This window comes from Macrobrachium nipponense, chromosome 12 (assembly GCF_015104395.2).
Source record: "Macrobrachium nipponense isolate FS-2020 chromosome 12, ASM1510439v2, whole genome shotgun sequence".
Taxonomy (NCBI): Eukaryota; Metazoa; Arthropoda; class Malacostraca; order Decapoda; family Palaemonidae; genus Macrobrachium; species Macrobrachium nipponense.
In genome coordinates this window covers 102,665,913-102,688,618 of record NC_087205.1, presented here as the reverse complement: position 1 = coordinate 102,688,618, position 22,706 = coordinate 102,665,913, and the positions used below count along the sequence as shown (strand labels likewise).

Genomic DNA, 22,706 nt, shown 5'->3' with positions numbered 1-22,706 from the left:
TATTTTTCATTTCTGATGATTGCATACTAAACTTCAGGCAATGGAAAAAAAATGAGCCAAAAATGAACTCTTAATCTTCAAAACTAAGCGTGCTGTGATTTAAAAAAAAAATTATTTTTTCCGCTTCCACGCTCACTCCAAACCGGCGCCGGCATACAGGAGAGATTTTGATTTTTAGGGCTTCGGCGTAAGAGGGTTAATACAGTAATGCTTAATTCAGCTCCCATAAGCTTGTTTTTCATGTTTCAACTTTTTATGGAAGGTACTCGAGAGAAGGCTGTAAAGACCGATTTTAGTGAAATATTACCTGAGGATGTTGAAGAGAAAGTGAAAGAGGCAGCAGAAATATCCATGGGGTCAGAAATTGCTGATGAAGATATTCTTAATATACATCATTTATGTGATCAGGTAAAATTTTCTGTACTTTGGCTATGTAGCTTGCCACTGTAAAATATATTGTTTCATTCATCATTTACTGTTGTGAATATTGTTTGCAGTAGTTCTTGAAGACTGCTTGTATATCGTATTCTGTTGAAGTCTCAGTGATTTCGCAACAGTTTTATTTTACTGGCATCTGCAGTTCATGTAAGGATGATGAAGATTGTCTGAATACTATTTTTTTTATTTGAATTTTTTCCAGATAATAGAGCTAACGGATTATCGTGCACAGTTGAATGAGTATCTGACCAATCGTATGGCAGCTATTGCCCCCAACTTGACTATATTGGTTGGGGAGCTAATCGGAGCTCGTCTCATTGCTCACGCTGGTTCTTTAATCAACTTGGCAAAGCATCCTGCATCAACCATTCAGATTCTAGGTGCTGAGAAAGCTCTCTTCCGAGCATTGAAAACCCGGCATGCTACTCCCAAATTTGGTATGCTCTACCATGCACAGCTAGTTTCACAGACTAGTGCCAAAAATAAGGTATGTATTTGTACTGATAAACTTTTAATTAATTCTTTGGTAATGTGTTTTATATAAGGAAACATTTATTCTTGGTTGGGTACCACCCTCATATATTCTCTCTCTCTCTCTCTCTCTCTCTCTCTCTCTCTCTCTCTCTCTCTCTCTCGCTCTCCTCTCTCTCTCTCTCTCATCTCTCTCTCTCTCTCTCTCTCTCTCTCTCTCTCTCTCAGCATCCAGTTTAACCATGTGCATTTAGACTTAGTCATAGGCCAGCCAATTGGTAGATTGTTAGATAATGTAGAAGAATGGAGCTGCATAGATCTTCTGGTATTGGCTAAAAAAAAAAAAATTATTGACTGTTTTAGGAAAACAGAAGACAGTAAGACATCAAATGCCCCTAATTTTTATTTCTTACTGAAAAATTTTTCCATCCCTGTTGACTGGAGTGTTTCCATTGATTGCAGTCAGTCTTAATCCATCATGCTGCATTACAGATAAAGACAGTGACTGCAGTCATACAAAATTAAAAGAACAGTTTTTGTACCGAAGTCAATAAAGAATATCACCATGCATGACTCATGCATTGTGGTATTTGTTCTTTTAATTCTGTATGCATACCTGTAGGTCATTCTTTGTTTTCCATAATTAGTGCAATTCAGAGGCTGTGCTTGTAAACATGGAGAAAGATTTGTCCATCTATTCTAACTCCTTACTGATTTAATTCATATCTGATTAATATTTGAATTTTGATTTTGTACTTTGTAACAATGGTTTGTCCAATTTAAAGAAGGTAATCAGCTGTCTATCTTATTCAAAGGTTTACCTTTTTCACCCCCTCTATGAAACCTTTTACTTTTTTCAGGGTAAAGTGTCTCGTATGTTGGCAGCTAAGGCTGCGTTAGCGTGTCGTTATGATGCCCTCGGTGAAGAAACGACAACAGATATGGGCATCAATAACAGGGCCAAACTAGCTTCCAGAGTGTCTCTGATAGAAACTGGTTTTTCAGATAGAATTTCAGGAAAAGGAAAGGCTATGGCAAGATTTGAGAGATATCAAGGACCCAGGTAAAATACTTGGTGAAATACAGAAATATAATGTAAATACTATGTTCATTTGAGAATTTGAATATTTTTGTTTAGAAAGATATTGAGCTCCAATTATATTTGCTGCCAAAGGCTTTTTGATGTATAGATTCATAAAGTTAAAAATATTTTTTTTTTTTACAGTGAAGTAAAGCAATATTTTGCAGCGGCAGATAATACTTTGCCAAGCTCGTCCAAACGTAAATTTGATGAATCATTTGAGGCACCAGCTGCTAAGAAAATCAAGATTGAAGATGATGGTGGTAAGTGATTACATGCCTTCTGTTATTGCATTGACTGGTGTGTGGGAAAAATTGGCTTGATAGAATATGCAGTTGTTAGAAAAGCATAATTTTTATTGGAAGGAAACCTGTTGTTATTAGCTGGAAAATTTGATATTACATTTAATCATTAGAATATGAGTTTTGCTACTTAACAACCACTGGACATTACTAACTTTAAGCTTTTTCCTTATGAGTGGCATAGTTTAAAACATGAACTATGATTTTTTTTCAGGTGAAGTTACTAAAGAAAAGAAGAAAAAGAAGAAGCAACTTGTACAAGAATTAAAGACTGAAGTAGAGGAAGCTGCAGAAGTCAAGACAGAAGCCAAGTCTGAGGCAGAAATGGAAATGGAGACGCCGGAGCCATCTAGTGAAAAGAAGAAGAAGAAGAAAAAGAAGAAGGAGAAAGCTGAAGCTGAATGATTATGAAGTGTCATAAACTTTAGTGTTAGAGTTACACATTGTAATTTCAGTTTACATTATATGAGAGAATTTAGATATAGTTTCATTTTAAAAACATTCAAATGAGAAACAAATTTGATACCATAAGTCAGGTATGTAAATACTGTACATTTATGTCCACTTCATTCCTTGAATGTTGGCTTTTAACATTTTTGTTAACTATGTAAATGTATTGAGTTTCTTAAGCTATAGCCTATTCATTTTTTGAAGCCAGAAAGTCTTTCATTCTTGGAAGTGTAATCCAGTTTGTTAGCTGTCGAGAAAAAAAATATATTTGATATCATTAGCTAAGATTTAAATTTGGTTGGTAAGAAATGTGGAGTTCTTATTTTGATTCATAGAAAGGTAACAGTATTTTTCAGTGCCAGATATTTATTAGAAATAAAGTTTAGTTCAATATATATTATGTTTAAGAAATTTTTTATATGTTTAATGATTAAAATTATATAAAACTACTCATTGTGTAGTTTGAAGTGCAAGTGTGGCTGCTGTCTTCTGTAATGATTGCATTGAATTGTTAATGTTTTAATTTTGTTATTCATTTCTTGTCACACTGTAGATTAAAACAAAAGTTTTTAATATTTGCTTTCCTTTACCCAGGCATTCGAGTTGATCCTGTGACCTAACAAATTGTAGGCTGTTTTTTTTTTCCTATAACATATTACCTAATAAAATAACTCAAGTGGCTCCTAATTTCATTGCTTAAATCTGCAAGCTAGATAAGGCTGTCTTAGAAACTAGATTTTGGCTCAAAGTACTGACTAAAAGCATCTCGCACACATGCACACATGCACACACATGCCTTCAGTTTTTGAGATTTTTTTTTTGAATGCCAGTAAGATTCTGATTGTAATGTGGTGTAAACTAATTGAATATTCTGAATGTCATGCTTAAAAATTATTTTCCAATATCCATGTATCTTGCCCTAAATTTATAATAATCCATTCTCCAATGGTAATCATGTTTTCAGTGGTACTTTGCTGTTGGATCCTTTTAAAATATTTCAGTGTCATATTCTATCGTTACATACATAAAAACACTTAATCTGTTTTAATTCTCACTTTTAACAAAAAAAAAAGGCAATGAATCTGAATAAGTCCCACAGTGGGATAGTGCCACCAGTGCGCCTCATGCTGTAGGTATTACTTGAGGTTCTTCGCAGTTCCTCTTTGGCCCCCAGCTGCAACCCGCCATTCATTTTACTCTACCTCCATTCACATTCTCTTCCATCTTGTCCACCCTCTCCTAACAATATTTCATAGTGCAACTGTGAGAAGCGCTTCACCGGCGTGGTTGGTATGGTATTAGCGTCCCACTTCGGTGGTCACGGGTTTGATTCTCAGCCATGCCTTTGAGGAGTGCCTTTTATCCCTGATTGACCACCTTCCTTCCACTTTACTTTCCACCCTCTCCAAAAAATTGTTTCATAGCGCAACTGTGAGGTTTTCCTATTGTTACACCTTGAAAAAGCCCTTTACTCAATTTCCCATTCAGTGCTGAATGATCTCACCGGTCCCATTGCTTGGCCTTTGGCCTAAATTGTATAAATCATGAAATTCACTATATTTAGGATTCTTTCTGGCTTGAATTATTCATCAGTTCATACAAGTTTGTTCCTACATGTAGATAAATCCTTGGTCTTTATATATGGGATTTACTTTCAGCGCAAGCTGGAGCTGGCCAATTAACCTAAAAGAATGGGTATATTGGTAGTTGGCTACCAATAGAAGTCAGACTTGATTATACCATTTCAGAGCGGATGATTCCATGCCTAACTTTGTTGTGTGGTTCCTACCTCCACAAGTTTTTCTTTTGACTCTTCATCTTGGCTTCGACGAAGGCACCTTCGTTCAGGATATGTCTCCCGACATTCAAGTCTTTAGGACAGACAAACTTCTTGGTTTTGGTCGCAGCCTGAGAGTTACATTTTCCAGAGAAGTCTGATCTCTCAACCAAGCAGGAATAGTATCAGCCAAAGTAACAGATATGGTAGCAAGGTTGTCCTTGTCTTGGGAGGGTCAACCAGATCAGCAATTGCAATTCCTACCTGCTCACCTGTTACAAACAGAGAGTCCGGTTCTTCATGGGCAGTTCCTCATTCATTCACTTCATGCAGATTGAAGGAGTTTCTGGTCTTCGACAAGGTCTCCCCATTCCTTCCCATCCTCTCTCAAGAGAGGTGAGACAAGATTTAGCATACTTTGTGCCTCAAGGCATCAACTGGAAGGCAGTCACCTCACTTTAAGAGGTTATGTTAGGTTAGTTTAGGTTGGGTACGTAACCTTACACAGCCTAGTTAACCTTACCAAATCAGCACTTCAATATCCTAGAACTTGTGCTTCATGGCAGCAACCAGAATGTAGTCATCTGTTTTTCTAGGGGTTAGGTTGGGTACTTGACCAACTTAGCCTGACCTAAACTGCACCTCAATAACCCAAATCTTCCAAGCTCTCCAAACCTCAGGATCTGAGGATAGGCGTTCCGTAGTGTTAAGGAACGGTACCATGGTAGTTCCTTAGTCAACAAGAGGGGGCATAGTGTCCTACATCTCCTCAGTTGATGGTGCGGGTGCATGGGCCTCCAGCAGTTGACCAGAAACATTCCAGGATGATGGATCTATGAGAGACAAGTTCGATCACAAGGGTTGCTGTTAGCGACAATTGGTTGACACTTTGACATTTCAAAGAATTGTTTGATTTAGAAAGACTTGGGTTAGTCCTTTAATGTCATCACACTGAAGCTGTTACTGTTTGGCTCTGTTTTTATGGACTGAACATTACAGTATCGACCATACCATTAAAAATATCGCTACTCATCCGGTTAGCGAAGTTCAGCAATGATTGGGTCTGGTCAATACTTGGATAGGTGACCTTTTGGAACACCGGATGTTGTTGATGTCTAGGAGTCATCTAAGAACTGACATCCTAGGAATTTCAAACGCTGTTGGCATTTAGGAGATGTCTTTCATCTTTGTGATTCAATTCTTGGGCCTATGACTTGACTTCCCATCGTTCTGCCTGATTCATAGAGATCAATAGTCTATGAGCATTCCGTTTATAAGGACCCTAAAGCAGTGGTTCTTAACCCCTGGGTCGTGACCCAAAGTTGGGTCGCCAAGAAAATTTATTTGAAGTTTTTTGAAATTTCAATGTAAAACCAACAATTTGAAGTTTTCCGTACGATAATCTCTACAGTGGCTTTGGGTCGCCATGGTTGATTTGTGCAAAATTTTGGGTCACTGCCAAAAAAGGTTAAGAACCAGAGCCCTAAAGGCTACCAAGTGCCCAAAAGCCTTTTGCATTACCACTGAAGACTTCACCTCCAATCTAGTGCCGACAACTTGTTTTTGGTTTCCACTCTGTCAAAAATTGCTGTCTATGAGCTCCATTTCTAATGACTTTGTGTGTGATCAAATGGACGTACTCCATAGCTGACAAGTTGGACAACAATATGTTCCAGGCGAGATTTCGTAAGGTCAGGCCATTGGTCTGCTGGGACCTATGAGGTCATTCAGTGCTGAAACGGAAACTGGGAGTAGATTGGTTTGAAAGGTGTAACAGGAGGAAAATCTCGCAGTTGCATTATGAAACAAATGTTAAAGACATAAAAGAGAATATGAACAGATGTACAGTAAAAGGAATCAAAGGGGTTGCAGTTGCAGCAAGGGACTGAAAGAACACTTCAATAAACCTTAAGTAATGCCTATGCGGTGCACTGAGAGCACTAACCCAACGTAAAAAGAAAAAAACTAGAGATTAAAACTACAATTTCCAGAAAGCTTACCTTTGGAAAATCAGGCATAATTGGTCGGTGTTTATTAATAACACCAAGAACTGGAGATATAGTATACTTCTCAAAATCAGTTAGAGAAGTATTGCTGAATTTTCATTGTCAAGGCAGTTGAAGATGAAACGAAACCCTGAAAGAGCACCATGTAGGTTACCCAAATTAAGAAGCAAATCTCTTCATAGTAAAGGTGTTGATATTTAAGCTTTTAGATCATCTTCTCAGTAACTTATGAGAACATGGGAGGGATAGAGACTTGTAGTTCAAGTATTGCTACAATCAACATTAGAACCAATCTTCAGCATATGACTATCATTAGTGCCGACTGTGCACCTCACACAGTGTACTGTAGGTATTACATAACGTTCTTTGCAGCGTCCCTCCACCCCCTAACTGTAAGCCCTTTAATTCCTTTGACTGTACCTCTCTTCATATTCCCTTTCCTCCACCTTACTTTTTTACATGCTCTTGACATTGGATTCAACATTATTTCAGCTCTGAATAACCTCATAGATCCCAGCACTTGGCCTCTGGCCTAAATATAATAGTCCAATTCCAATTTTTGCTCATGTGGAAGATGCTTCATTTCAATGAAGACAACTATAAAATCTTTGGGCGAAACATTCCAAGAACTATCATGCAATGAGGCTGGATTCAGACTAAACCACGACTTCAGGTTATTTCAAAATTTCTAGTGATATGAGTGGAAAGAAAGTCCTGTATCAAAATCTTTTAGTCATATGAGTGGAAAGAAAGTCCTGTATCAAAATCTTTTAGTCATATGAGTGGAAAGAAAGTCCTGTATCAAAATCTTTTAGTCATATGGGTGGAAAGAAAGTCCTGTATCAAAAATTTTTAGTCATGAGTGGAAAGAAAAAGTCCTGTATAAAAAATTGTTAGTCCTGTATCAAAATCTTTTAGTCACATGAGTGGAAAGAAAGTCCTGTATCAAAATCTTTTAGTCATATGAGTGGAAAGAAAGTCCAGTATCAAACATTTTTAGTCATAAGTGGAAAGAAAAAGTCCTGTATAAAAAATTGTTAGTCCTGTATCAAAATCTTTTAGTCATATGAGTGGAAAGGAAAAATTTCCAGTCGTATGAGTGGAAAGAAAGTCCAGTAATGTTGGTCGATGGTCCTGGCAGTGATCATGAGCGAAACGGGCAGTTAGATGTGATTGGTCCAGAGATGAGGATTTCAACTTTCATCAAAAGAATCCAGATTTGTACTGTAGTTTTATTTTTGAATACTAGTGATTTTGTTTCATATCAACTTTTTACTGAATTCTGGTACTACACCAACCAGGCAGAAACTCAAGACTGGAAATATACGGTAATCATAACTGCAGAAACGATACAAGTATGATGAAGGAAAAGGGAAATATGAGAGCGCTGTTATCCTAGTTGGTTTCCATCTTCTGTCACGAGCCCTGGGAATAATTCAAGTCTTTAGTCTACTTAATTAGGGCAGCTTATAAACCGTGAAATATCGATGTACTGGCTGTTTAGAGCCAATTTTCATTAAGTTAATGCTCGTAAAGTTATCATGAAGTAACATTAGTTACAAGAATACATCCTCAAATTACTTATATAATTTAGAGCGATTCTGCGGTGAAATGAGAAAGTATGTAAGATGTTGAATACAGTATTTACTTAAGAATAATATGAATACGAACCGTCTGGTTAGATTTAAAAAAATATATATATCTGAATACCTTTTGAAAGCGTAAATTCACCAAACAAATCTGCCACCCACAAACTAGCGAATTTAATTCCCGAAAGTTTTGATGGCTTCGAGGAAGATCTGACCTATAACAAAACGATTTGGTGACAAGTTAGTTCACTAGAAAAAAATTAATACCTTGCACTTCACCAACCAGTTAATGTATAGTACACTACTAAATCCGTTTACTATCAACTTTAAATGAAAACTATTCGGTGTCACATGAATAAAAATAGCACTTGTGAATGCAGCTGTATCAAGTATTTGGAGCCCCCTTTAGAAAACGATAAATTATAGGCACATTCCGGTCTTCGACTGATATTTCAAGATGTACGTAACGCTGACTCCTAAGACGAAACAGGACTAAACCACGTTAATGGAGAATTTAAAATAAGCTGAAAACAAAGGCATCGATACGACCCAGAAATAAAGAGGTGAGAGAGAGAAAAGAACAAACAATTAGCATGTGTGCTTTTCTTTCTTTCTTTTTTTGTTGTTGAGAGGAATATGCAAATTTAATACATGACGATCAGCGGCGTAAAGTATGCAAAGGAGTTAAAGCGATCACTCCAATATTTACGGCGCGAAATATCTAATCTGATTCTCACGAATCGAGTCAATAGAAAACAAACTGCCATTTCAAAAACATTCCGGTAAAACCTCTTTGGTTAATTGCTTAACTCGTGAATATTATTGGCACGTAAACCCTTTTGTATATATTTGTTTACACTGTCATCTATTATTTTATGTTTAAAAAAATAAAAGTGATTATACAACCGTGCTACTGAGATGTGGTGCTACTGTTCACGTATGTATGTCTGTGTGTGTGTGTATATATATATATATATATATATATATATATATATATAAATATTATATATATATATATATATACACACGCAGAGGTACACCTTTTTACTTTGGAGGTTGGATTTTTTTTTTAGCAAGAGCAGAATACTGAAATCGGTTTTTACGCTATTAAAACTATCACACACACACACACAAACGTACATACTATCCGTACATTGCAGAATCCTGTAGCAATAACGGTAGTGGTACTGGGAAAATCAATCAGGTAAGATGTAGTTTACGTTATTTTATAAAAAAAAGAATAAATAAATAAAAACTGCAAAAGGTGCAAAAACCTGCACGCGCTTACAAGACCTAAGTTAAATTAGTGGGGACAAGTGAGAATAAGGACATTTTAGGCATTGCAGTTAAACACACTGATGAAAAACAACGAAATCACGGGAGATCTTGTTGAAGTTACTGCACTGTTACATGAGTATGGATCTGAAGGCAAAAAAAAAAAAAAAAAAAAAAAAAACATTAAGAAAGGGGAGGGGGTATGTAGTCCTGGTGCGGTGGTGGGGGTGGGTGGTGAGCATTAAGGGGAAAAAATAAGACTTAGTCATTCTCCGGCAAAGGAAAAAATCATTAAAAAAAAGTCATAGCAAAACACGGACTTTCACTGAGGCAATTAATTTCGACCCCACATATGCCAGGAGGGGGCCCACTTGGATAGCCAACCTGCTGTCTTTAAGAGGAGGGCCAAAAATCTCTCAGCTGGGGGGAGCAGTAACCGAAATAATAGCAGTAAAAAACTGCAGAAGGAAGAACACACACACACAAGCGATAAGGAAGTATATTGTGGACGTGGACATAAAACGCTAATAGAGGGATGCATATCACTGCTCTTCAGACTGTGTGTGTGTGGTCATCACCGAATCATTATAATTTATCGGATGAACCCTATTCTTATGGAACAAGCCCACAGGAGCCAGCTCAAGTTAGATATTTCTGAAGATGTGACAGAAATCACTTACATACCCACATTACATATATATATATATATATATTATATATAATATATATATATGTGTGTGTGTGTGTGTGTGTGTGTGTGTGTGTGTGTATAAGAGAGAGATAGAGGCAAATAGAGGAGGAGGAGAGGGGAGAGGAGGAGGAGGAGCGAGGAGGAAAAAAAAAAAAAAAGGAGGAGGAGAGAGATAGAGAGAGAGAGAGAGAGAGAGACCAAGTACCATCCTCGGTGTCTTCCTGCTATGTCCCATTTTAATAATGAAACGGCATAACTCATTAAATAATAATAGTTTTCCATGTCTAGTGGTGTAAAACCCGTTCCGTTGTCTGAAACGCTGAATCTTTAATATTACTGACAACTCTATTTTGTATTAATGATGACTGTATGAATTTTGGAAAAACCAACCGACTCGGACGGGCGGCCTTTTAACCTAACCGACCACCAACCTTCCCGGAACCAATCTCTCTCTCTCTCTCCATCTCTCTCTCTCTCCTCGTCTCTCTCCTGTCTCTCTCTCCTCTCTCTCTCGGTTCTCTATATATTATATCTATATATATATATATATATATATATATATATATAGATATATATATATATATATTTGTGTGTATATATATTATATTTCTGACACATACTGGGACTCATGCAGGTCACACACACACACACACACACATATATATAGCCTCCCTGAGATGGTCATAGTCCTGTAAGGCGGGTTACGAGATTCTGCATCGGCACACACAAAAAAAAAGTGTTAGAGCAAAGACATTAATTCCAATTTGAATTCTTATATCTTTTCTTATCTTTTATCCGGGCTGACGGTCGCATTCGGGAGTTTAATTAAAAGCTCCGTAATACAATTCTCCTGACTGATTTACATTTTTGTCTATTTATTGATTTGTTATTCTTAACTTTTTCTCTTTAAATAAGTGTTTTCTTCTTTCTTTCTGTGTTTTGCACTACCTATTCTTACTTACTTTCTAATGAACACCATATTCTTCGGAAAGTAGAATCTCAAGTCAATGCGCCCCGTGGGCTTGTTCCATATGAATAGGGTTCATCTTTGGAATATAATAATAATAATAATAATAATAATAATAATAATAATAATAATAATAATAATAATAATAGAATAATAATCAAAAAATAAAAAATAATAATAATAATAATAAAAAAAAATAATAATAATAACAACAATCAAATTCTTAATCAGAAGGACTGAACATTAAAATGAGAAAAACTGACACGAAAGCAGTATAGAAATATGAAAAAATGATAAAATTAGGAAAAGGAAAAGAATGAACAGAATCTACTCATCCCCGTCAGTGGAGTAGTGCCGTCAGTGCACCTCATGCGGTGCACTGTAGGCATTACCTTAGCTTCCTTGCAGAGTCCTTTCAGACCCCTATAGCTGCACGTCCATTTTCATTCCTTTTACTGCACCTCCGTTCACATTCTCTTTCCTCCATCTTACTTTCCGCCTTCTATCAAGTGATGCATAGTGCAACTGCTTTGAGGTTTTCCTCCTGTTACAACTTTCAAACCACCTTCATTGTCAGCTTCTCTTTCAGCGCCGAATGACCTCATAAGTCCCATCGCTTGGCCTTTGGCTTAATTTTGACATTGATATTGATGATGGGCTGAAGTACTTGATTTTTTTTTTTTACGAACGTCACGACTAAAACTGAAAAGTAAGACATCAAAACCTATATTACAATAATCAAAAGGCATCGATATAAAAGCGATAACATCTTTAACAGTTGTATTAATTTACAATCTCAGTGGAAAATCTTTGGGTAATTTCAACGAGACGATGCTCGAGAATCCACCTTACTAAAAAAAAAAAAAAAAAAAAAAAATTCTTTACACCAACTGGACTCTTGGGCAACATATTCACTTGCTTTGTTTTTACGTTGCATGAAACAAGTGGTTATTCAGCAACGGGACCAACGGCTTTACGTGACTTCCGAACCACGTCGAGAGTGTACTTCTATCACCAGAAATACACATCTCTGACCCCTCAGTGGAATGTACGAGAATCGAACTCGCGGCCACCGAGGTGGCAGGCCAAGACTATACCGATCACGCCACTGAGGCGCTTACATTCACTTGCGTTTAAATGACCAGGAGGAAATGAATGCTGAAATCGCAACGTAAATACATAAATTATTGCAATTTCGGAAGGAGATACGACAAACCCTTTGAGAAGGGAAAAAAATGAAAAAAAAGAGTCCCACTTCATGAAAAACCTAAACAGAAAATAGCATCCATAGAGTTTTTGGTATTGAAGTTCCTTAGGTGATTACTACGCGCTAGCCTATGCTATCATTGAAACAAAGTGAAATTTCCGAAATATAACGGAAGAATGAAATAAATGGGAAAAAAAAAGTAAAGGGTCAACAGAGCAACAAGGTCATGTTTCCTTTTGACAAATTCATGGCTTCCACTTCTGGTTGACCCCGATTTTTCGTGCGTAGAAAAAAATGGAAAGTAACGGGACGAATTAAATGATAAAATTAGGCACTACTTTTGCTTGCAATTGCAAATAAAAAATAAATAAAAGACAAACTTTCCCGAAGACAGATAGAGCACTGAATCTTCTTCAGTGATGTTTGAATCTGCGTTTGATCATGTACGGTACTTGAGTCTGACATTCTGCAATGCGAAATTTGGATACATCAAAACGTACATATGCACACGTACACACACACACATACATATATATACATACACATACTTGCATATATATACATACATACACACACACACACACACACACATATATATATATATATATATATATATATATATATATATATATATATAATTACTTTTTCATATTAATGTGATAATTCAACATAATTTTGTCTGTATCTTTGATCAAATAGTGACATGCACTTATCCTTAGAGCATTTTTCATTTTCAATACCAGTTTAAGTGTATAATTGCCACTGTAATCAGTTTTATAGTATTTCATCTGGTTTATTTTTAAGATAAAATGTTTTTTTTTTTCATGAGACCACTAGCCAGTTCTTTGTCCAGCCACTGACCTTTGCCCTTTGGTCATCCAGGTTAACTTTATCAACGTGCCAGCTGGGGCAACGGTGTTTATGTCGCAAGCCTTTAACTAACTCCCTGCTCTCACAGCCATGAGGGCAAACCTGGCTGAGGTCAAACACTGACCCTTTCCACGACCCGAATTCTGAGCTCAAGAGGCAGAGAAGAAACTGGGGGAAAAGTAATTCTTTGGTACTGTGCAGTCATATTATGTGTTCAGTATTTAAATGTTATTTTTGTTATTATTATTATTTTTCTTTTTTGTGGAAACTTCATCTAACCAGATCATGCTGGTTTAATGTTGTCACGTTAAGGTATAATATACACGGTGTCCATAAAGTCCCAGTACCATTACAAGTATTTATTGCTTGTAGTGGTACTGGGACTTTATGGACACCCTGTATATAAAAGCCAGAAAATGGAGTAATAAACGGTATAGGTGTCAGGGCGGAAGGTTACAACGCTCAGTTTGTGCAAAAGGGAAGATAGGCAATGCTGTCCATCGGATTGTGGAAGCTTTCTGCACGGGGTGTTCATCCTTACTTCAGCAGATAAAGAACTATCTTCTTTCTTTTCTCTAGCGCCACATTCTAAAAGGTGGGATGGGCCATCGTTGAAAAAATGAAGAAATATATATAAAATAAACAAAGAGACAAAAAGATATGCAGGTAAAACAGATTTGCATCAAAGCAAACATGTACAATTTGATTTACTAATTAATATTTTTGTTTGGTAGACTGAACAATATATCTACTACAATCCAAACCTTTATCTGGATAATTGTCTTCAATTTTCCCTACTGAATCTACCACTATTATCTATGAGGATAATATATTGTGCTAATCTTTCTATCTATCTCTACCTTTCTCTTTCCGACTTCTAGTCATTTGTCTGTCTGTCCGTCTGTCTGTCTATCACGCATCATGACACACATTAAAGAAAGCAAGCATGAAAACACGGGTCCTTACACGCACATGACTGGAGGGTAGCCCTGTATAACTCTCTCTCTCTCTCTCTCTCTCTCTCTCTCTCTCTCTCACACACACACACACACACACACACTTTTCAGACAAAAGATAAAGTGGTGGCTATAAAAGCCAGCAGCGTCGACGCTTCTTTTAATGTAAGTGTTACTGGCTGTTCGTGACACGCAGCCATTGAATCAGCCAGTTCTTCTTCTTCCTTCTTTTTTTTTTCTATCTGTGGCAGAAGCCAGATAAGGTTCTTTTAACTGAAATCAATTTTCATTACGGCAGACTGCTCTTCTTCTTCTTCTTCTTCTTCTTCTTCTTCTTCTTCTTCTTCTTCTTCTTCTTCTTCTTCTTCTTCTTCCTCGCTCCTAAACGACACTCCGGCTTTTAAGCTAAGGGGGTCGGTTTCACCTGATGGTACTTGCAAGAAAAAAAAAAAGCAAGAAGAAAGCAAGCAAGCAAGCAAGCAAGCAAGCACTCAAACAATTGCATTTGCGGGTTTCAGGAGGTTCCATCCATTCCCACCTTAATTACAGAGCTGCGCAAGAGAGATGGATCTTGATTTACTGTTCGGTTATCTAAGAAAAGGATTGATTATTTCCAGTTTTGTAAGGGGGACGGGGGAGAGAGAGAGGGAGAGGGGGGCAGAGAGGAGAGGGACCAGAAGGGAGGAGAAGAAGAGATTGTAATTTGTTCAGGCGAAAAAGCATTTTATAAGAGGCTAAAGTGGGACTGGAAGTGGGGGGTGGAAGGGTACTGATAGGCTCTGTACAGCCCGGGTTTCCTGTGCCACCCGTGAGAAGTCGAGCAGCTGGCACTAATATTGCGTGATTACCAAGTGCTCCTCCAGTTTTCGTGTCAAATTACCTTTCATTTGGGTCATTTTCTGATAAAACTTCAGTCCTACCACCCTTGTGCGTAAGGCTTAATACGGACTGACAGACTCTGTCATGAACAGCCTTTCTTTATATGACAGAGAGAGAGAGAGAGAGAGAGAGAGAGAGAGAGAGAGAGAGAGAGAGAGAGAGATACACACACACACGTGTGATGATCTAGTAGACTGAGAATCCATAGGGACACCAGCCAGGGAAGAAACGCGGCTCGTATAATTTTCGGCTGGATCACCCATTTTGGCTCCGCGGCCAATCTCTCATTATGGCTCATTTTCCGGCAACTGAGGCGAAGCCAGTAAATTGCCCGACCCGTGTAAACACAGCAAGAAGAAAAGGTGGTGACCGTGTGGTGGAGGGGAGGGAGGGAGGTAGGATGAAGAGGTATATACACAGTGGAGGGGGAAGAGAAAGCATGGAGGGTAATTTAAACGTCAATAAAAAGACCCAACTGAATGTCAGGTAAGGGCAGGTGCGCCAGGAGGCGAGCCAACCAATCAGCCACTCACACCTACACCTACACCTCCTCCTCCCCCTACCCCTACCCCTTCCACTCCACCACCACCACCACCACCACCTCCTACCCTACCCTCTTACCCCTTTCTTCACGAGCGTGCTGAAATGGACGTACTATTCTGGACGGTCTGTTCGTGAAATCTAATTATCCAGATACACAGAACTCGATATGAGATTTTCTTCAGGTCATTTCCTAGAAGAATAAGGCCAGTTAATTACAGGACCTCGGGCCTGTAAAAAGGTTATGCCTGTAGCACGCGAGTGTCTTGGCTTCTGTGAGGGGTAATTAACTTCAGCGGGGGGAGAGGAGGAGAGGGGAGGGGAGGAAACTAAGAAAATGTCTTCTGAAAAGGGCCTTGATAAAATGTCGGCTAAGAAAATGTCTGAAGAAACACCCGCGGTGAAATTCATTGTCAAAACGTCTCGTTTACAAATGTCTATGTCTAAAATGTGTCTTATTTCCATGTCTTAGAAGAGATTCAAGTTCATTCTGCTTTTTCTAAGAAATGCCAGTTTGTCATCAAAGAGTCAGTCACGTTCCAAATTTTAGAATTATTCACTGTACATTTAAACTTATACCAACGAAATAATGAATCACTGGTAGAGAATGAAACATTAAAATTGTACGCGAGAACCTGCAATTATTATAACACACAAAAACATGTAGTTAAAGCCGTATGGAGATTTCCATCGCATGATAATGAAAGAATCGTTTCGACTGCCACCTTATTACTATAAACGTTCGGGAAAGCAAACGTCTCAGAACTTCACACGACACCAGTGCTCTCAGTGCACCTCACGTGATGCACTGTAAGCATTACTCGACGGGTTTTAGCGTACCTTCGGCCCATAGCTACATCCTCTTTCATTCCTTTTACTACACCTCCGGTCCTATTCTTTCTTCCATCTGACTTTCCACCCTCTCTTAACAATTGATTCATAGTGCGAGGTTTTCCTCCCGTTTCACCTTTCAGCGCTGAATGACCTCATAGGTCCCAGCGCTGGGCCTTTGGCCTAAATCCTATATTCCAATTCCAATCACGTGGATGTAGGAAAATGAACCAAATCTGGTAAATTAACCGACTTCACACAGAGAATAAAATCTAACTCTATTTCTACCCTCAACGCTATCCCGTCCCTCTTTTCTGCCTCTGTCCAAACCTCTCTTCTCAAATACAAACACATATTTGTATTTAAATTTCAGACTCACATCGGGATCGAATCCAGGTCTCTCTCATGAGAGGCCAGGGCGCTACCAGCTGACTCACACGGGTCATAGAAGGAGTTGGAATCTAAGTGCTTCTGTACTCGTACGTGAGGGTCTTTCTGGACATACGAGGTGAAGATGTGAAATTTATAATACATCTGATATAAATTTATTTTTCATAGGTTTTCAAGACAAAATCTATGTATAAATTCACTTGAAAATAACAGAACATGACGATGAACCACAACGTAGCACTAATGGTCTCAAGATATTTTTTTACAATATTGTTAAATTTTCCAACAATTTTTTTATAATAAAAGCAAACCTGCAGCCACAAATTTAACGACATGGCGATGAGTATGGTATGGTATGGCTCATTTACCTATTTGAGACGATGGCCTGTAGTAAGATTACTGCTTCTTTTGTTACAGTATCTAATATTAAATTCATTACGACAAATAGCATTAGTAGTATACGTCGTCGTTGTTGTAATGTTTTTAATAGTAGCACTGTGATGATAGTAATAATAACAAAAAAATAACTACTCCCTGAGTTACAGCAACTTTATGAAAAACAAGAATTCTTACGCTTCTTAAAATACGGTAAAAATAAATGGTTAATAGTTATCTTATTCTGTTTCTTAAAATTCGGTTAAATAAACGGTTAATCGTGATCTTACTCTGTAACAAGCTCTGTCAGCTAAACATGAGACTTGGAATGACTACACGACAACTCAGCTATTATATACTATAGCCTCGGGGGTGTAAAGTATCGGTAAGTACTACATTGCCCCAATGAAGACGAAAATATATTCGTTGGTTATTTCGTTCTTGCACTGATTTCCGTTTTGGATTAGGACTACACACACACACACACACACACACACACACACACACACACACACATATATATATATATATATATATATATATATATATATATATATATATATATACATATATATATATATGACTGGTAAAAATGTTCTGTTACAAAGAATTCCATCTCATAAAAGGAGCCCTAAAAATGCCAAAATATAGAGAGAAAATACTACATTTCAGAGACTGCTCTCTCTCTCTTTAGGTAGAAGAGAGAGACAGCAGCCTCTGAAATATAGTATTTTCTCTCTAATATTTTGGCGTTTTCTTGAGATCATTTTATTAGATATATATTGGATGAGGCTGCATGCCTCTCGCACTTTTTTCACAATGGTCGCAACTCATCGCAGTCGATCGATTACCAGTACAATTCCATCCGTTCTCTCCCATACGATCGGTCTCTATCCTCGACATGCGAAGGAGAATAAGTTGAATTAATGCAAAATCAAGCTGGGCTCTCGTTCGTAAGGCACGGAATGTAACACTGACCTATTTTAGTTACAGAAATCGTAAAAAGATTTATCTAATTTGACCGAAGACGGTGAATATTTGTTTGGTTGCGCAAAATGTACTTTACCAAATTATAATATATATATATATATATATATATATATATATATATATATATATATATATATATATATATATATATATATTCATGTGTCGAGAATATGGAAACGCATAAAGTTTTTGGCTTGAAATCTTCTCACTACCAACTTCGAAAGCTCGGTCAAATATTATATATATATATATATATATATATACATATATATATATATAATATATATATATATATATATATATATATATATATATATATATATATATATATATCTACACACACACACAAGCACACACACACACACACACACACACACACACACATATATATACATATATATATATATATATATATTAACCTATATATATAGATATTATGATATATATATATCCTATATATATATATATCTACACTTCTCATAATAGCTGGGCCATCCTTCTGCTCGAAGCTATCAATCTGACCTTTGATAGGGTTCATACAGTCCAAATTTGTGTTCAAATATTGCATGGAAAACTTCAAAAGGAAAAAAAAACTGTGCATAGCTACTAGAAAAAACACTACTACAAAGCCACGAAAGCTACTTAAATATTCTTGCTGACACTTCTATCAACTTTTTTTTATACTGATGAAGAAATATTCACCTTACCTATTCCTGTATAATAACCTTTCCACCATGGTCAACCATTTGGTTTCATCTTCACCGCCGATGAACTCCAGCATCTCTCTCATATATATATATATATATATATATATATATATATAATATATATATATATATATATATATAAGGTGTCCATAAAGTCCAAGTACCATTACAAGTATTTATTGCTTGTAATGGTACTGGGAATTTATGGACACCCTGTATATATATATATATATATATATATATATATATATATATATATATATATATATATATATATATATACATATATATATATATATATATATAATATATATATATATATATATATATATATAATATAACGAATAAACACGCACTAGTGTAATACAGTTTTAGGACATAACTCTAATCTGAGTCGCAAAAGATTTATCTGATATTTACGTGTTCTAAAAAAAAAGCATTTTAACATTCACCATAATTTGAATATTGCGTCAATATCACCAAAAAGAAAAAGAAATAATGATGACTAATACAACATGGGCGTGTGCTCCAGTACACGCAAAAGTCTGGCAGTTCTCTTTTATGCTTCCGAGCATAAATTTTCCCTTGTTCAGAAATCTGATGCTAATTTCAAATATTTATTCATAGTTTTTCTAACAGATCATAAAAGTAACTCGGGGAAAAAAATCACCGAAGCAAAAACGAGAATAAGAAACGCATTTGTTTGAATGTCAAAATTTTCATATGATGACCAAAGCGATTTTATTAGTTATTTATTTTTATATTTTTTTTGGGGGGTGGCGCCCCTCAATTTGAGACTACTTGCACCCAATGACTTCCAAAGAGGCTCATCTGCCATATACTAAAGACAAATACATGGTTTTATGCGAAGTCTAAAAATGACTATAGTGTGCAATCATTAGTCTTTGTGAAAACCTCGTAAGTGGAGGATAGAATACGATGTTACCATATTCTTAGACTTTTAAAGCAGCTTAAATGTAAAATGCATGGAAAATGGAAAAAAGGTTCTGCTTGAAATAGCATGTATCCGAAACACATTTCAATACGTGACTTCGGCGGGAGCGTTATTAATATTAACTTTTGGTTATTGAACACACACACACACACACACACATATATATATATTTACAGTTTCTCTATTCGATAGCATTATCAACGGATAAAATATACTTGAGGGAGACATTCAGGTTATTAAATAATCTGTAATCCCGCCCCCAACCCCCTCTTTCTGTTTTTGTATATAAAGGCCTGTGACCTTCTTTTGTATTGTTACGGGCTGCTCCAGGAGCAAGAGCCCGTGCCAGCACAAGGCTGGCTTAATCTTGAACAACAACTTTTATATTCAGTGGGCACTTGAAAATGTAGAATATCCTACGAAAGCACTTGTTCCAAGTCCCTGTTCCATTTACCCTTCTGCAGTGGATTTAAGTATATATATATATGTATATATAAATGTAAATATATAATATACATACGTATATATACACATGTACGTATGTTTGTATATATTGCATGGTAGTTGTGTTTCCAGACCTAATATTAGTTGGAAACTACGTAGCTTCGAGGTGTCAAAATTTCCATGATGCTGAACGTAAACAGCAAAACAACAGTTCTCTGAATAAAAAAATAAAAAATGAGAAACGCCATGCGCACTGCAAAGTGACCTTCAGTTCTTCGCGATGTGGAATAACCAGTCTCAAAACCCTTTTTTTTTTTTTTTTTTAGGAATGGAGCAACCGGTAGAATCCACGTTTAATTGAATTTTGGGTCTGACATTCAAAGAGCTAATTACCAAATGAGAGAGTATTACCACCGAATCCCATGAATAACCCAAGACACTTGCATATTTGAAATTCTATTTAGGCTGCGCCGAAGTAGCCTCTCCTCTGGGCCGAGTCCGGTACGAGTAGTCTCCCCGTCATGTCACAAAAGACGAAGTCTTCGTCTCGACTAACGCAAAAGGAAAGGATTCTTATTCTCCTACTTGAGAGAGAGAGAGAGAGAGAGAGAGAGAGAGAGAGAGAGAGAGAGAGAGGTAAAAGGTGAGATAAATATTTGTAGCATCAGCTCGTGCGACCGAAAGGAGATGGTGTTCCTAAATAAGTTATTAGCATCCACGTTTTCAGGTGATGCTGTTCCCGGCTGATTTGATAAGATGTGTGTGTGTGTGTGTGTGGGTGTATGTGTGTGTGTGTGTGTGTGTGTATGGGTGTGTGTATTCAACCGCGTCTGTGTGTTTGCGCGTGTGTTGAGAGGAAGGCTAAATAATAGAGAGTCAATCAAAGGGGTTGTTTTGTTCCCTCAATTCGTTTCATGGTCTTCGCAAAAGGCCATTCTCTCTCTCTCTCTCTCTCTCTCTCTCTCTCTCTCTCTCTCCGTCTTCAGTTCATCTGATTTGGGAGTAGTATAAGAAAAAGCAGAGATAAATCAGGCAATAATAAATGAACAACGGTCAAGCTGTTCGCAAGGGATGTGTGTGAAGTGATTCTTGCGTGCTGGCAATGTTGGCAAAATTAAATGAGCAGACGCAATTCCTGAACTGGAATGTGACCGAGAAGAAAATGAAGCTGGATATAAACAACATTTCGGTGTTGGTCGAAATACTAAGAACAAACATTAAAAAGGATTAAGTTTGCGAAGTGAAACATGTCTGCTATTTGTGCAGTTCGTTGGTCGGTCGAATAAATACGCCAAATCTGACATTAATCGAAAGGAGTGAGAAAAAAACCGCGTCTGAAGGACATAATAGGAGAGAGAGAGAGAGAGAGAGAGAGAGAGAGAGAGAGAGAGAGAGAGAGAGAAGCATGTCTGCTATTTATGTAATTCGTTGGTCTGTCGAATAAATAAGCCAAATCTGGCAATAATTGAATAGAGTAAAAAAAAAAAATCGCGTTCTGCAAGACATAATAGAGAGAGAGAGAGAGAGAGAGAGAGAGAGAGAGAGAGAGAGAGAGAGAGAGAGAGAGAATAACGATATAATAATGGGAAATCTTCGGTGACCAATGATCAATGCTGATTCTTGAAAAGTGCCAAGAGAACAATATTTACCTTTGCTTTAAAATAGAAAGATCGCGTACTTGCGTAGTATAGCGTGATCTTCTAATTACGTCATCCACCACTTCCACGAATTCCCACCTGAAAATTAGAAATAATTATTAGTAAAGAAACAAATATCTTGTACAGAGCATTCCAGTCCCCCACATCTGGAAACGATATGATGGTGGTACTAGGGACAGTTTGAAAAAAAATTTCGATCATTAAAGGTAAATGGAGTTCCCTAATAATCTCGATCAAAAAGGTGATTAAAGTTCAATAGAATTCCCTGATAACCTCGATTAAAAAGATGATTAAAGTTCCATAGAATTCCCTAATAACCTCGATCAAAAAGATGATTAAAGTTCAATAGAATTCCCTGATAACCTCGATCAAAAAGATGATTAAAGTTCAATAGAATTCCCTAATAATCTCGATCAATAAGGTGATTATAGTTCAATAGAATTCCCTGATAACCTCGATCAAAAAGATGATTAAAGTTCAATAGAATTCCCTAATAATCTCGATCAAAAAGATGATTAAAATGAAATGGAATAACCTAATAATCCACACCCCAAACTAAAAATCAACCAGCAATTAATGGATAATATTTGACCTAGTGGGGGAAATTTTTGTTTGTTTGTTTGTGTGGTGTTTTAACGTTGCATGGAACCAGTGGTTATTCAGCAACGGGACCAACGGCTTTACGTGACTTCCGAACCACGTCGAGAGTGAACTTCTAACACCAGAAATACACATCTCTAACCCCTCAATGGAATGGCCCAAAATCGAACCCGCGGCCGCTGAGGTGGCAGGTTAAGACCATACCGATCACGCCACTGAGGCGCTTAGTGGGGGGAGAGGAATTTAATATTAGTCCG

The 22,706-nt window shown here is 37.0% G+C and overlaps 1 protein-coding gene across 1 annotated transcript in view; it reads left to right on the top strand.

Annotated features, from left to right (window-relative positions):
• LOC135224718 (nucleolar protein 58-like) overlaps positions 1–3,315 on the top strand; it is a 30,510-nt gene extending 27,195 nt beyond the window's left edge. Inside the window, exons 6-10 of the mRNA XM_064264006.1 lie at positions 263–408; positions 641–925; positions 1,770–1,972; positions 2,135–2,253; positions 2,507–3,315. Coding sequence (XP_064120076.1) covers positions 263–408; positions 641–925; positions 1,770–1,972; positions 2,135–2,253; positions 2,507–2,697 — 944 coding nt within the window. The 3' untranslated portion in view covers positions 2,698–3,315. The remainder of the gene's footprint in view (positions 1–262; positions 409–640; positions 926–1,769; positions 1,973–2,134; positions 2,254–2,506) is intronic.
• The last annotated feature ends 19,391 nt before the right edge of the window (positions 3,316–22,706 follow it).